Source organism: Castor canadensis, chromosome 11, assembly GCF_047511655.1.
Source record: "Castor canadensis chromosome 11, mCasCan1.hap1v2, whole genome shotgun sequence".
NCBI classification, from domain to species: Eukaryota; Metazoa; Chordata; class Mammalia; order Rodentia; family Castoridae; genus Castor; species Castor canadensis.
In genome coordinates, this window is record NC_133396.1 from 124817504 (window position 1) to 124832231 (window position 14728).

The following is a 14728-nucleotide window of genomic DNA, read 5'->3' on the forward strand; positions in this document are numbered from 1 at the left end:
CAAATTGTTCTCAATTTGTAAACTAATTGATAGATTAGTCGGTGTCACCTCTGCTTTCCCTTCACTGTTATGAGTGTGAGACTCCCCAGGGAGTTAATTAATTCCAATACCTGGCCCTCTGCCTTCCATGGACATATCCTCCAGAGAAAGCAAGAGGAACACTGAGAACTACAAAAGACAGGAAAAGTTCCTTCATTCCTGCACAAAGATAGGAACACTGAGAACTACAAAAGACAGGAAAAGTTCCTTCATTCCTGCACAAAGATAGTCCTTCCTTCTATCCTAGGTCTAGCCTTGGACCTAAGCTGTGAGCATTTCTCTGCTTCTTTCCAAAGAACCCTTCCGTGCTGTCACTCAACCCCATTCGAGGGCCAGAATCCGGAGGCACCATGGTGACCATCACAGGCCATTACCTTGGTGCTGGGAGCAGCGTCACAGTATACCTGGGCAACCAGACCTGCGAGTTCTATGGGTGAGATAAACTTGAAGGAGGACTAGGAGACTGTCCTGTTCCTGTGTAGGCCTGCTCCATCACCTCCATGTTACCTCCTGGGCCCAAATGCTGTTGCAGCCACTGTGAGAAATACAGTCCACTTGTCAGTGTATGGCCCATAAGATCAGAGGGACTGGTGACTTGTAAAGTCACTGGAAGTGAGGGCCATGAGAACACCAGATGAAAAAGTCTCCCTCTGAGCTCTCTAGCCACCACAAGGAACTAGCATTCATTGAATGGGGACATGAGAAATGTGGAGGTTGCATGGTCTTTTTAAGCACACAGATTTATACTCAGGACATCTCCCATGCATTTAAAAAAAAAAAAAAAAGAATATCCATTGTCAGCCATGCCCACAAGCCCTAGGAATGCAGAGACTCCTGAGAGAGTTCTGAGAGCATCCATGGGTGAAAAGTCAAGTCAATTTTCCCAGAGTTACCCATCTGATAATCTTCTCCTTGCGCTGTAAACTCTGCAACAGCAAGCACTGTCAGTGTATATTATAGGGACTAAGTAAATGTTTATTGACAGTTTGACAAGACCCTTTGCACTGTTTAGTCATATTCCAAAAAAAAAAAGGATTTCCCCCAGAGTTCACAGATCCTGTCCCTGTCTCACAGTCTCTACCTCTTCCCCTTCTCCCTCCCTAATTCAGCTAGGGTTGGGTCTCAGGTGAAAAGAGGGCACTGGTGGACACAAATGAGGGGTGCGTGCCATAGCATAGAGTGTAAGTGAATAGCAGAACACTTCCTGGGCCACACACTGAACAAAGGGAAATGTCTTTTCAAGCTGAGCCACCCCTGTTGCCTGCACTTCTCAACCCTTCTGTATCTCCCCATCAGGAGGTCAATGAATGAGATCGTGTGTGTTTCACCCCCGTCGTCCAATGGGCTAGGTCCGGTCCCTGTTTCTGTGAGTGTCGACAGAGCCCATGTGGATAACAGCTTACAGTTCGAGTACATAGATGACCCTCGGGTCCAGCGCATTGAGCCAGAGTGGAGCATTACCAGGTAAGGTGGAGGTTGAAAGAGATGCACCTGACTGCCATGCAGCAGGATCCCTACAACTTGAGGGTGGTTTGTAACAGGGATCCCCATGATAGAGGTTCACATGCCAGTTTTGAGGGGGGTCTACCTAACCCAGCCTCTGCTTGTTTCCAGTGGCCACACACCCCTGACCATCACAGGCTTCAACTTGGACGTCATTCAGGAACCAAGGATACGAGTCAAGTTTAATGGCAAAGAATCTGTCAATGTGAGTAACCTTTGGTCTACCGAGCCTGCAGTAAACACAACTTCCTGCCCATGTTTTGTGACTGTGAGCTGTGGGGGAAGCATAAGAACATCTGGATACTAGAGAGAAAAGCTGGCTTAATACTGAGCTTGAAATTGTGGTCCCAAATATCTGAACCTTACAATGACTTTTATAATTGCAGTATAATTCCTTGTCATGGTGATATAGTGAGTATATAAAAGTACTGGCTTCTGAGCTTATGATACAGCACAAAAGGGCTCTGTTTTATGATGATGTTCACTTCAAGGTCCAAGGAGAAACAGTACAGGAGGTGGAAGAAATCCTGGCTCCACATTCAGACATTTCTGGATTGGAAGCAGGACTCCACCATCTATCAGCTGTACAATCATGATCAAGTCATTTAACCTCTAATCCTGGGTTGCTTAGCTGTAAATGGTGATGGTAAGACTTGTCTTGACAGTGTGTAACATGCCAGCTCATGGCCAGTATGTGGTTGGCATTTGATAAATATTAGTCACTGCTTGTTGATAATTCTGACCCAGTTGCTAAGACTATCAGGTTGAACGTTTTACTTCACCCCTCTGTGCATAATTATATTTTTCCCACTATGGATTTTTGTGATTTTTAAAAAGGGTCTCTTATTCTGAAAAGAACAGAATATCTGATATGTTATTGTAAAGTTTTCAGGTTGTTCCAGCAGTTCCAGCTCTATTCAGTCAATATTTTCCAAAACATTACTGTATTCATAATTATAGTCCAGAAGAAGCTGTTGTGGCCATTATTTTTCATATGAATTGCTATCATTACTGCCTTCAGGGAGTTGGCTAGGCTAAGGTGGAGATGCAGAAGATGGTATTGGGTCTCCCTTCTTATCCCTGACACATTCCCAGTGTGCTGAGGCTCCCTTCAGAAACACAGAGATGCACAAAATGACAGAGTTTTAGAAGGTTGAGCCCAGAAAGGAATTGGCGATCACCTGGTCCAACTCCCTCATTGCATAGCTAAGAAAACTAAGGACAGAGTGAATGAATGGCTTGCCCTCAGTCATAAAGGTGACTATGGCAGGACCGTGCTAGATTCCAAGCATTCAGACTCTTCATACCTAGACCATGTGGAAAGCTGGTGAGAATGACAGTCCCAGCATGCCAGAGAATGAAGACACCTGTATCACACTTCAGTACCCACTGTGGCCACAAGGCTTTGAGCTAGATAAGCACATGCCTCTTCTACCAGGTACAGAGCTTCATCCATGGGAATCCTATGCCCCTATTTTACTCCCTCTGGCAGCTGAGTATTCCCAGGAGCTCACAGATCACCAGAATTCTGTCAAACACTGTGGCCTTAGGGAGGTAGGAACAGTGAGTGCACACCCAGGATGGATAAACCACTCCTCCCCCAGGAAAATTAAGTGCATGTATTAAAAGACATGCTTTATTATTATTCAGGCATGGCAAAAGCCAAAGGGTAGTTTGTTATACTCACAGACCAGATCACAAAAGAAGGGAGCCATGCTACACACAGGAGCCATAGGGGAAAGCAGTGGGTCTGTCAGGAGTCAGGAGACAGTGTGAGAAGTCCTCTCCGAGGCCTCCACAGAAAGGAGCAGGTGCTGCAGGTGCAGCAGGTTTCAGATTGGCTGGTTTGGGTCACTTCATCTGGCTGTGCAGGAACCAGGGTTGTCTCTAGTTGCCTGGCCCTAAGTCCTGGGGTGATTAGGCCCTGTAGATAGTGACTAGAGTGTGAAAGGAGGTGGTTGGGGTGGGGCTGGGTTCAGTGTTTTGCATATGCAAGGTATGCTGCCTGGCAGGCAGTTCTCTTACTGTCCCTAGGAATTGGCTAGCCCTGGAAGGACAGCTTCTCCCCAGCTGTAAATGCACAGAGTATGGAAAATAAAAGACAGAATGAATACCAGACAGAGAGAGAATTTTGGAGAGTGAGTACATGACTGACAAGGGCGACTCCTGAAGGCTGCAGGCTTCATCCCCAAGAAGCCACTGGAAGAGAAGACAGGGCAGGGAATCCTCCCCATACCTGACATCCTGGCAGAAGCCTCAGGCCAGACCTCTTCTCCCCTCCAGAATACATCTACTCCCTGGCAGGAGTCTCCTCAGAGCTGCTCCCAGTCCCATGTACCATGATCACAATATTTCAGGGAACTAAAGATATAGTTCCACCCTCTGGAGAGTTGGTCTCAGCTTCATTGGGACCTGTCTGGAATGGACAAGCTGGCAGGTCTGAAGGAAAGGCATATGAGAATGCAGTTTTCCTCAGGCCTGGCCCCACAGTGGAGAACTCATAACCACTGCCCTGTGCCTCTGCTTCCTGGATGGTGGGAAAGCACCACTTTGCCCCTGTCATCCAGCTTGAGCCCTAGCTCATGCACAGCCCACCTCTGGAGTCATTGCTCTCCTTTGGGTTTTGAGCAACCCAGCAGATAGCAAGGAGGGCAAAACCAACAAACCCAAAGGAATTTTTGGCAAACAGAGTGTGATGCAGCATGGGACAGGAGGCACACAGAGGCCCCTTGTTTGGGACTGATTTGCTTATTCACAGAGGAGCCTCAGCTAGGGAAACTGGGAGGACCAAGGGCATGGGATGCTCTGAGGGCTGAGGATCTTCTCTCCAGAGCTGGGAGTTTGATTCCCTTGCTAAACTGTACCTGTTTGACAGTATCCCCTTGCTTTTCCCATGCTCTAGGATCCCCAGCTGCAACATGAAGGGGAGATTAAGATGGAAAGGAACTGTTGATTTATGCCATGAAAAGAGCAGGAATGGGTACTGACCCTTTTCTACAGCACAAACACCACAGTGAGCCATTTTGTTCAAACTCTTGAGCTCCTTCCAAAGGGAGGGCTGAGACTTGGACATGAAGCTCTGACATAATCTCTAGACATAATCTCTATTCAAGTGTCAGCTCTTTTGCAGTTTCACACACAATCTTGTTACTGAACACGATGCCTGAGTGTGTGTATGTTGGCTAGACACACACACATGCAGACCTGCCAGAACAGCATGTACTCAAGGAGTCCAAGTTCTTAGAGGTGCCCTTGGCTGTTCCTGGGACACCCCAGATTCCAGAACTGAAATTGAGCTGTGCTGAGTGGGAGCCAGGAAGAAAAGGGGCAGACTGCCGGGTTTTCTTCCCAAACTCTATATGGGTCCTTTAGTGGTTTCTTCAGTCTGGCTGCCACCTTGGGCAGCCCCAGAGTTAACTGCCAGAGGATAAGCTCTGACATGGCATAAAATACGCTAAGCAAGGACCAGCCCAGCTAGAGTTTTAAATGGCAGACCAGGGTCTACCAAGATAAAAAACAACATGGCAAACTTGGTGTGAATTCCAAAGTTCTACCCCAGTGCAGGGTACATGGTTAGAAAAAAGAGAGCAGCCCTGAGCAAATCCTGGAGAGAGTTGCAGGATCCTATGTGTCAGTTTAGTCAATAAGCATTAACTAACACCTACTGTGCACTAGGCAAAATGGTCATCACACACCACTTTCTATTTCACACCACACACACACCCACACTCATGCACACACAGACTCTTCCAGAGTACCTGGTCCTTCCCACCTGGATGTACTTCCCAGCCATTCATGCATTCACAGTGTTGAGCTGCTACCATGTCCCAGGGCCTCTTCCGGGACTGTACTGGAATGTTTGTTTAATTAGCAGTCTGGCCCTCAAGTCTATGACTATTTCACTCTGGAGCCCCATAGCACAGAGCCTCACACAAAGTAGATGCTCAATCAATGTGGATGAGAAAAGGACGTTAAAATGCACCTCTGCCTCCCGGAAAAAAATGTTCCTTCCCTTTATCTTAAGGGCCTCGCATATAATGAATATAAGCAAGTAACCAAGTGACAATGAGCAAAAGCAAGCCGAGGGTGAGCGGGAGGCAGGGAATCCTACCTCAGCCCACCAAGTGCCCAGTGTTTGAGTGCTGCTCTCTGGGCCTCTTAGGTGTGTAAAGTGGTGAACACGACCACCCTGACCTGTCTGGCACCCTCTCTGACCACGGACTACCGCCCAGGCCTGGATACGGTGGAGCGGCCAGACGAGTTCGGATTTCTCTTTAACAATGTCCAGTCCTTGCTCATTTACAATGACACCAAGTTCATCTACTACCCCAACCCAACCTTTGAACTGCTCAGTCCCACTGGAGTCTTGGATCAGAAGCCAGGATCACCCATCATCCTGAAGGTAGGGGATGCACTGGGGGAGGCGCTCAGCCTAGGCAGCGGTGGGAGAAAGTCCCTCACAGCCCCATCTCTCCACTTGCCTGGCCCACTGCTTCTTCTGTCTGTGCCATCACCCTACCCAAAGTGGTTGTTTATAGGTAGCCATCTTGCACTTGGGATTCTCAAAAAATACTTAGGAATATTTTTGTTTGCTTTCCTGACCTTTGGGATCCAGAGGTCCTGAGTGACTCGGGAATAACTCCTTTCACAGTTCACTGCTGTGACCTTGTAGCCTCCACACATATTTCAAGGGGTCACGGTTTCCAGGTACCTTCTGTTTAAGAGTTTTGTGGCTCCGTCACTTTCACTTAAATCTCATGTACTCGTCCCCAAATTTTCTCTCAGATAGTATCTTCTCCCTTCCTCTTTTCTGTTCCCTTCTTCACTCTCTTTCTCTCCTTCCTTTGTTTTCTCTCTTTCCAAATTGTGGTTTGTAAAAGTCCCCTCCAAAACCTGCCATGGAGTGACTTCTTGGTTTTTGCATTGCTGCCCTTCCCCTGCCTCCTCAACCTCTTTTTAAGTAGGCAATTAACTTCTGTGAGCATATGTCAATTATTCCTATTAAGATTACTATTCTCTACAGGGCAAAAACCTCTGCCCTCCTGCCTCTGGAGGGGCCAAACTCAACTACACGGTGCTGATTGGAGAGACCCCTTGCGCTGTCACTGTGTCCGAGACACAACTCCTCTGTGAACCTCCAAACCTCACAGGGCAACACAAGGTCATGGTGAGTGAACCCTCTTCTGTTTCTTACTTCCTCCCCTCCTCAGCATGCACGCACATCATAAGTAAAGACGCTCTTCCACCTCATTGACTGATTCACACCCTTAATATCGCCCTATCTCCATGTCCTCATTAAAATGCATAGGAGTTGAGAACACAAGAAAAGGAAAGCACATACCATGGCAGAAAGTTGCTTTGCATCCAAACCTGTACTGTGTGGTTGTGGTCTATCATGTCCTTCCTCACACTGAGGATCTGGTGGCATGCCAGGGCTCTACACCTGTGTGCATCGTGTGCATCTGTGTGTGTACAATGCACAGGTTCACGTGGGCGGGATGGTGTTCTCGCCTGGCTCGGTGAGTGTCGTCTCAGACAGCTTGCTGACCCTGCCAGCCATTGTCAGCATCGCGGCTGGCGGCAGCCTCCTACTTATCATCGTCATCATCGTCCTCATCGCCTACAAGCGCAAGTCTCGAGAAAATGACCTCACGCTCAAGCGGCTCCAAATGCAGATGGACAACCTGGAGTCCCGTGTGGCCCTGGAGTGTAAGGAAGGTGAGTTGGAGGCACACCCTCACTCCTTGAACCGCTATGCTTCACCAGCCTTCTCACCCTCTTCCTTATAAGCAGCTGCCATCTTTATTCCCATCCTCCCACTCCCAAGCCTTTATTTTCCACTTTGACCTGTTTGCCCAGAATTCTTTTGCCCATAAAGCCAAGTAGTGCCCGCCATGAGGACCTAGGTGTCCTCGAATTGTTCTGTTAGCCCATCTGCACTGATTTAATCCACAATCTGGCTGACGGTTTTTCCCTCCCAGGACCACTATGTCCCCACAGTCAGAGCCTGCCAGACTCCTTGTCTCAGACTAGATCTCGCAAATGGCAATGTCAGGCTCCTGATTTTTGCAGAGGCATCCTCGAAGCATATGGGAGCAGTGGCAGAGAGAGCACCCCACCTCCTTCCCCACCCGCCACCTCCCCGAGAGCTTGTTTTCTATGAGTACTGAAGGCTGAGCACTCTGAAGGCCGAGCTTGCTGGCAGCCTTGGCTGTGAACGTGCATAGGAGTGGAGATTGTGTTTTCTCCCGTCTCCCACGCAGCTACGGCCATGAGGTGACGAGTGTACCTGGCATTCTCTTGGGCTGGGGACCTGGCAGGCTCTCTGGGTAAACATCTCAATTAGGAATCAAAACATTTCTCCTTTTGCTGCAAACAGCATTATGGGAAACAAGCTCTCTGCTGGGTGAAAGTGAAGAGCTGTGCTGGGAAAGGTGGAGCAGAAGCTCCTTCTGGCTCCAGGCCTGTAGAGCTTGGGCAACCATAGACAGGCCTACTCCCAGGGTGAGACCTCAGGAAGCCCTTTACTGCCCAGACTCCTCTGTTGGCTAAGCATCTGATAATCAGGACCCCCAAGGTTTTTTCATCTTGGTTTATCCTCTTGTTTGGGAAATGACAGCATTTCACCCATTCTGGTCTTGGCTGGAGTCCCCAGCCACTTCTTCTCCTGCTTCTAACCCCTCCAAGATCTTTACCAAATGGCCAAGTTATGATGTTCTCTTTTCTTCTTTGTAGCCACATTTGTACTACTTAGAAAGAAAACTAAAATTAAAGACATAGGTAGAAATAATGTAAAAATCACCTCTCCTAACACCTAAGAAAAGCAGTATGTTAGTCAGCTTTCCAGCACTGTAACAAATATCTGAGATAATCAATTTGTGAAGAATAAAGGTTTAAGTTGGTTCACAGTTTTGAAAGTTTCAGCCCATGATCAGTTGGTCCTGTTGCTTTTAGGCTGTGGTCAGGCAGCACTCACAGTTGGAACATGTGGCAGGACACAGTGCTCACCTCATGACTGGGAAGTAAAAGAGCAGAAGAGAAAGAGGCTGGACTTCACAATCCCTTTCAAGGGCATGCCCCCAGTCACCTGAAGGCCTCTCAGTAGGCCCCACCTCTTAAAGGTTCCTCTACCTCCCAATAGTGCCAAGTTGGAGACCAATACTTTAACACACAGACCTTTGGGGGATACTTAAAATCCAAACCATAGCAGGCAGCTTAGGAATCCCCCCCGCCGCCCCAGATAGTCCCTCTAACCTCACTGTCTCTGCACTCCAGATCCCCTTCCTTCTTCACAAACTTCTCCCTTTTTCCTCTCTCCATCTGGGGCTCCCCCTAAGCATCCCTCTCTCCACTCAATCTCACAGCTTTTGCTGAGCTGCAGACAGACATCAATGAGCTAACCAGTGACCTGGACCGCTCAGGTATCCCTTACCTGGACTATCGCACCTATGCTATGAGAGTCTTGTTCCCAGGCATTGAGGATCATCCTGTCCTGCGGGAGCTAGAGGTAATGCTTGTCTCCCTGGCCCATCCACACAGCAAGGATGCAGTGGGGAGCAGGGGAGGTTCCCAGGAAATCACTGATTAGCAGTGAGAAGGGGCCTATAGTTCATAACCACATCACAGCAATAAGCTATCAGGAAGGTGATGGCCATTTAGCGACAATTCCTGGGTGAGTCTCATTGTTTGTTATTTTTACGTTAATGGCCAATATTAATTAACTAAGATCCTGCCTCATTCTAGAATGGATTTAAGGTGGCTTAAAGACAGACAGGATTCTGTGAGATTTGTTTGTTCTTTTGTTGGTTTGTTTTACTAAAGATAAGAAGTCAGGACAGAGAAGATTAAGGAGAGACTAGTAGACTGAAGACTTCTGATGGGACATCTCTGTTGTGTCCTTGGGGAAATCAGATGGCCCCCACCGTGGAGGGCTATTGATGGAACCCAATGCCCCAGTCCAGTAGAAAGTCAGGGAAGACTATAGCCACCAAAGAGCAACCATTCCTTCATCAACAGGAAGTGGGTATGGTTATAGCCCCAGGAAGAGGGTCCCATACCTATGCCATCACCAGCAGGTCTTCTGAGAACCTAGGGTAGGAAGCCAGGAAGCTGTCCTCTGAAGTGTTGTCCTGCGCACCCTGCAGGTACAGGGAAATGGACAGCAGCACGTAGAGAAAGCTCTGAAGCTCTTTGCACAGCTCATCAACAACAAGGTGTTCCTGCTGACCTTCATCCGCACCCTGGAGCTGCAACGCAGTTTCTCCATGAGGGACAGAGGCAATGTGGCTTCACTCATCATGACAGGCCTGCAGGGCCGCCTGGAGTATGCCACTGACGTCCTCAAGCAGCTGCTGTCTGACCTCATCGATAAGAACCTGGAGAACAAGAATCACCCCAAGCTGCTGCTCCGGAGGTCTGACCTACCTCAAGGGGTGGAAAAGGGGCAGAGTACCTCATTAGACAGGCCCCTAAGCAGCATGAGAAGATTCCCATTGCCCCCAAAACGGCATCCATGCAGAGTAGCCTGTGTCCTCACAGCTACCCAGGGTGTCCACCCAGTGTGGAAAATGGGCTTCCTATGGTCCTGGGAGACTGCAGTGTCTAAAGCCACCCAATATTGTCAAAGAGCACAGGCCTGGGCTTGGAGCTCAGCTTGAACCTCAGCCCTGCCATGTGCTAGCTCTGTGATCTTGGGCCAGGGATGTGACCTGTCTGATGTTCAGTTTCCTCATAGATGTAATAAGGATGACACCAATCTCACAGTCTCTCTCCCTCTGCCTCTGAGCTTTGTGGTCCAGCCTGGTAGCCACTAACCTGTGGAATTATTAACTAAAATGAAATGAAATATAAACTTCAGTTCCCCCATCATCATGGCCACATTCCAAGTACTCAGTCACCTGACACCTGTGATACCGCAGACAGAGACCGTTTCTATCATTGAATAGTGCTGGGGTAGAGGTTTGGTACAATTATGCACCAGATTCCTGGATCAGACTTGCCAGCATCTACCTCCCACCCCAGTTGCCATTTTCCCAGCAGTGGGGAGGTCAGGAGACTCTGCATCCCTTGCACCCACACTCACTTGAGGCCATGGGGAGCTGAGCACAGCTCTGGAGCTTCTCTGGACAGCAGGAGCTGGGATATGCTACCTCTATTCACTGTCCCTCCTCCTTAGCTTCTGCTAGTGAGGTCTCAGGCTTGCAGCCCCTCGTGGGGTGAGGAGGAAGGAAGAATGGCTTTGTTTTATGAGCACTGAGCCCCGATCCTGCCAATCTGAGCATTAGAAACTCTCATTAAGAACTGTTGTATTTAAATTAGAGCTAATCTCAGACACAATGCAGAGAGAGGGTGCTGGGAGGGCCCACGGAGAAAGCTACAATTTCTTCTGCCATTGTCACTCTCTCCCAGGCCCAGACTGCTGAGCAGCCCTGGCAAATGCCTGGGATTTACTGCAACCGGAGGGTATAATTTGCACCACGTGCAGGGAGTAAAAATACCCCTCTGGCATCCCCCATCACAGAGGGTCTGTCACAGCCGCTTTGTTTCTTCCCAAGTCCCCACATCTGAAGCCTAGGGCTGGGGGAGGGGAAGAGGGATGGCTGCTTGCTGAAACAGACCTCCCATTGGCTAAACTCTTAAGCACTGCTCTCTACCTGCAGGGCTGGGATCCAGAGCTCACAAGACAGCAGTAAGGATAGCTAATATTTACATAGTGTTTACTGGGGGGCAGGCGTTGTTCCTAGCATTTTAAATATATTAACTCATTCAACTCTAACAACTGTGTAGGGTAGATATTACGACTGTCTGCATTTCGAGATGGGGAAACTGAACCCAGAGAAGTTTAACAGCTTGCCAAAAGTCATGCAGGTAGTACACAGCAGAGCCAGGATTTGAACCCAAAGCAGTCTGATTCTGTGCATTTGGAGGGCCAGGTTTCAGGTTAAAGAGTATTCAAGCATGGAGAAAATGCCAAAGGAACAGGAAAATTATTTATCACCCTGAGGCCAGAAGGGAGTAGGGAACAGCCAAAGCAGTTTGTGATACTACAAGCCAACAGAGATGAGAGGTCAGAGTCCTCCATTTTCACAGGAGATTGAGGCCACCTAAGAAGCTGTCCCTGGTCCAAGTCACACTTCTAGTTACTGGTGGAGCAGGGATGGGTTGCAGATGTCCTGGCTCCCAGTCCTGTGTTAACAAGCCCAGGCCCCGCCACTAAGACCCTTCCATAAAACGGACTGCTCTCACCCCTTCTCCTTTCCCCAGGACTGAGTCTGTGGCTGAGAAGATGTTGACTAACTGGTTTGCTTTCCTCCTGCACAAGTTCTTGAAGGTAAGAGGGGCCAGAGTGGTGGGCATCAATCTAGTCTTTGGAGCTATGTGGAGATCCCGGCCCTAGGGAACAGGAACTGCCTGGCCTAGGGGCAAGACTAGAGGGCTCTCTCCCCACTGCCCCAGCTCCAGAAGTGGTTGGGAGGGTACAGCACAAGACCACACTTCCGATGCCCTGCCTGTGTCTGTAGGAGTGTGCCGGGGAGCCACTCTTCATGCTCTACTGTGCCATCAAGCAACAGATGGAGAAGGGCCCCATTGATGCCATCACTGGCGAGGCCCGCTACTCCCTGAGTGAGGACAAGCTCATCCGGCAGCAGATCGAGTACAAGACCCTGGTAAGGGACAGCATAATTAACTCCTGCTCTAATCCAAATTCTGCCTTTGGACCCTAAAGGCCAACTGTGTAGATCAGAGAAGAGGCCAAGGGACCTGTCTGGAGCAAGCCCAAGTATTTAGAGGGCAAGGCTAACCCACCTGGGCTCCCTCTCTTGCCTCTCATTTGGATGGCCCTAAGAGTTCTCTGTGCCTCATTTTACCCTAGCTAACATTGGGGAAGAAAAAGACTACTGACCATTAAATATAGGATAATTGACATTGCAAGAATGTAAGTGTGTTGCTCCTAGTGTAGAAGCTTCAGGAAAGGTGTGCCAGTTGACATAGCTAAACTCCTTGGGTACACACGCCAGGATCATAGTCTTCCCTAAGCCATGCAGGAGCTGGAGAGTAGAGTTTTGGTTCTTGGAGAAAAAAGGGTGACCCAATGACTCAGGCTCTCATGGCAGGAAACAGGAAGGTAAGAGAAACAGGCACAGAAGTACAAGGTACCTCATTCCTCCCTTGAGGAGAGCAAACCTTGGGGGAAGTGATTCTTAAGCCCTGATCACCTCCCTTAAACTTTTCCTTCAACTATGTTCTGCTCACCCACGATCCCTCCACTTGTAGATCCTGAACTGCGTCAACCCTGACAATGAGAACAGTCCAGAGATCCCAGTGAAAGTGTTAAACTGTGATACCATCACGCAAGTCAAGGAGAAGATCCTTGATGCTGTGTACAAGAATGTTCCCTACTCCCAGAGGCCCAGGGCTGTTGACATGGACTTAGGTAGGAAGCCTGACCTTGAAATGGGAGGGGATGGAAGATCCACTGCTTCCCAGAGGGTGATCAGGCCTTGGGAGGAGTAGGAATAGGTGAAACCCTGTCTTGCCCACAGCCCTTGAGGGTGTGACTGGGTCCAGGCCAGGTGAGGACAGTGGGAAATACCTCTCCCTTCTGGCACTGTCTGTTCAGATGTGGATATCTTTGGGGAGGCCCATAGTCTCTCCTACTGCCTGACCCCATGGAGCCCCGGATGTCTCGAAGCTGTAGCATAGGCCCCAGCTCAAGGGAACCGTGATTATCAGATCTATAGAGGAAGCACACTGGGTAACTCTGGCTGGCAGCCCTGCCCTTCTCACAATGCCACCTGCACCACGCTCTCCACTCAGAGTGGCGTCAAGGCCGGATCGCCCGGGTTGTGCTTCAAGATGAGGACATCACCACCAAGATCGAGGGTGACTGGAAGCGACTCAATACATTGATGCATTATCAGGTAAGGGTGGGCTCTCCTTCTGTCTGGCACTGTGCATTAGGGACGTTCAGCAGCCAGAATGTTCTCTTCCTTCTAATCCTTGCTCTCAGACCTCAAAAGCCTGAAAGAGACTTTTTCTCTCTCTTTTCTACCTTTTCTCTTAGCCTTGAGCAGTGAGGCTCAGCTGTGGCTGGTTCTTAGATTCACAGAGGGGCACTTACCAAAATATGGGTCCTTAGAATCCCCTCTCAGAAATGGATCTAACTGGCCAGGGGTGTGGCCTTGTGTGCATCTCTGCATCTGTAGGAAGAAATGCCTATTGCCAAGTCCTCCACCAGGTCAACTACCTGACAGTGCCTGGCCCTTTCTCTCTCTGGTGTCATACTAATTCAGCTGATGCCTCGAACTTGCAGTGTAGGAGGGCATTGAAGAGACCTGTCTTCAAGTCATGTCCTGCCACTTACTAGCCCACGTCCTTGAACAAATTACCCAAGCTGTCTTTCTTCTGCAAAAGGGAGCTCTTAGTGATCTCTGCTCACTACAGGTATGTGGACTAGACTAAACGTAGGCATACTGGCAGACACAATGAGTGAGCAGCCAGAAAAATTTCAGCAAAAGAACACAACTCCAGGAATACTCCTTTCCCTCCCATGGGAACCACTCGTGGCTGGGAGGACTCTGTAAGATTAAGCACAGGTAGACAGATTGGGATTCAGGAAAAATACAAAAATAGAAGCTGGAAATGAGAGACACCAAGGGAAATTAAACCAACCAGAGGAAGAGCCTCAGGCTGCAAGCCTCATGGGATTGTCTGATTAATAATATCCTCCTATGTCCCTGGCTCACAAAGGGAGGCGGGCAGAGGGGCTGGCAGGCTGGGCTCCCAAGCACTGAGCTGCCAATGACCAGTTGCTGGGAGGCTCTGAAGCTAGTCAGGAGCCTTAGGTTCACAAAGAAAGCCAGGGGCACTGGGAACATCCCAAATGCTCCTCCCTGGGCTGCATCCCTCATGAAGGCACCCTGCCTAGATTCCAACCCCACATGGAGTGAAGGTAGTATAGAAGAGAAGAGATAGGGCTTCAGGAGTCAAATTTAAACCCTCATCTCCCCACTTGCTGGTGGTGTGACTTTAATCTCTGTCAACCTTGGGCTCCTCATCTGCAAAATTGAGATAACAACAGTGACTGGGATCAGTATGAAGGTAGTTGGAAGGATTAGAAACAACAGGTAAGGAACCAAGATGTGCATTTATGCACAAAGTAGCTATAATCACTCCCCGTTAATTC

The 14728-nt window shown here is 49.0% G+C and overlaps 1 protein-coding gene across 1 annotated transcript in view; it reads left to right on the plus strand.

The window, feature by feature from the left end:
• The window catches only part of Plxna2 (plexin A2), a 203066-nt gene that overhangs the window by 177728 nt on the left and 10610 nt on the right, over window positions 1-14728 (plus strand). Inside the window, exons 15-26 of the mRNA XM_074048431.1 lie at window positions 336-472; window positions 1336-1503; window positions 1654-1747; window positions 5705-5944; window positions 6566-6709; window positions 7026-7260; window positions 8907-9049; window positions 9687-9955; window positions 11806-11872; window positions 12063-12209; window positions 12817-12976; window positions 13360-13463. Of these exons, the coding sequence (XP_073904532.1) occupies window positions 336-472; window positions 1336-1503; window positions 1654-1747; window positions 5705-5944; window positions 6566-6709; window positions 7026-7260; window positions 8907-9049; window positions 9687-9955; window positions 11806-11872; window positions 12063-12209; window positions 12817-12976; window positions 13360-13463 (1908 nt within the window). The remainder of the gene's footprint in view (window positions 1-335; window positions 473-1335; window positions 1504-1653; window positions 1748-5704; window positions 5945-6565; window positions 6710-7025; window positions 7261-8906; window positions 9050-9686; window positions 9956-11805; window positions 11873-12062; window positions 12210-12816; window positions 12977-13359; window positions 13464-14728) is intronic.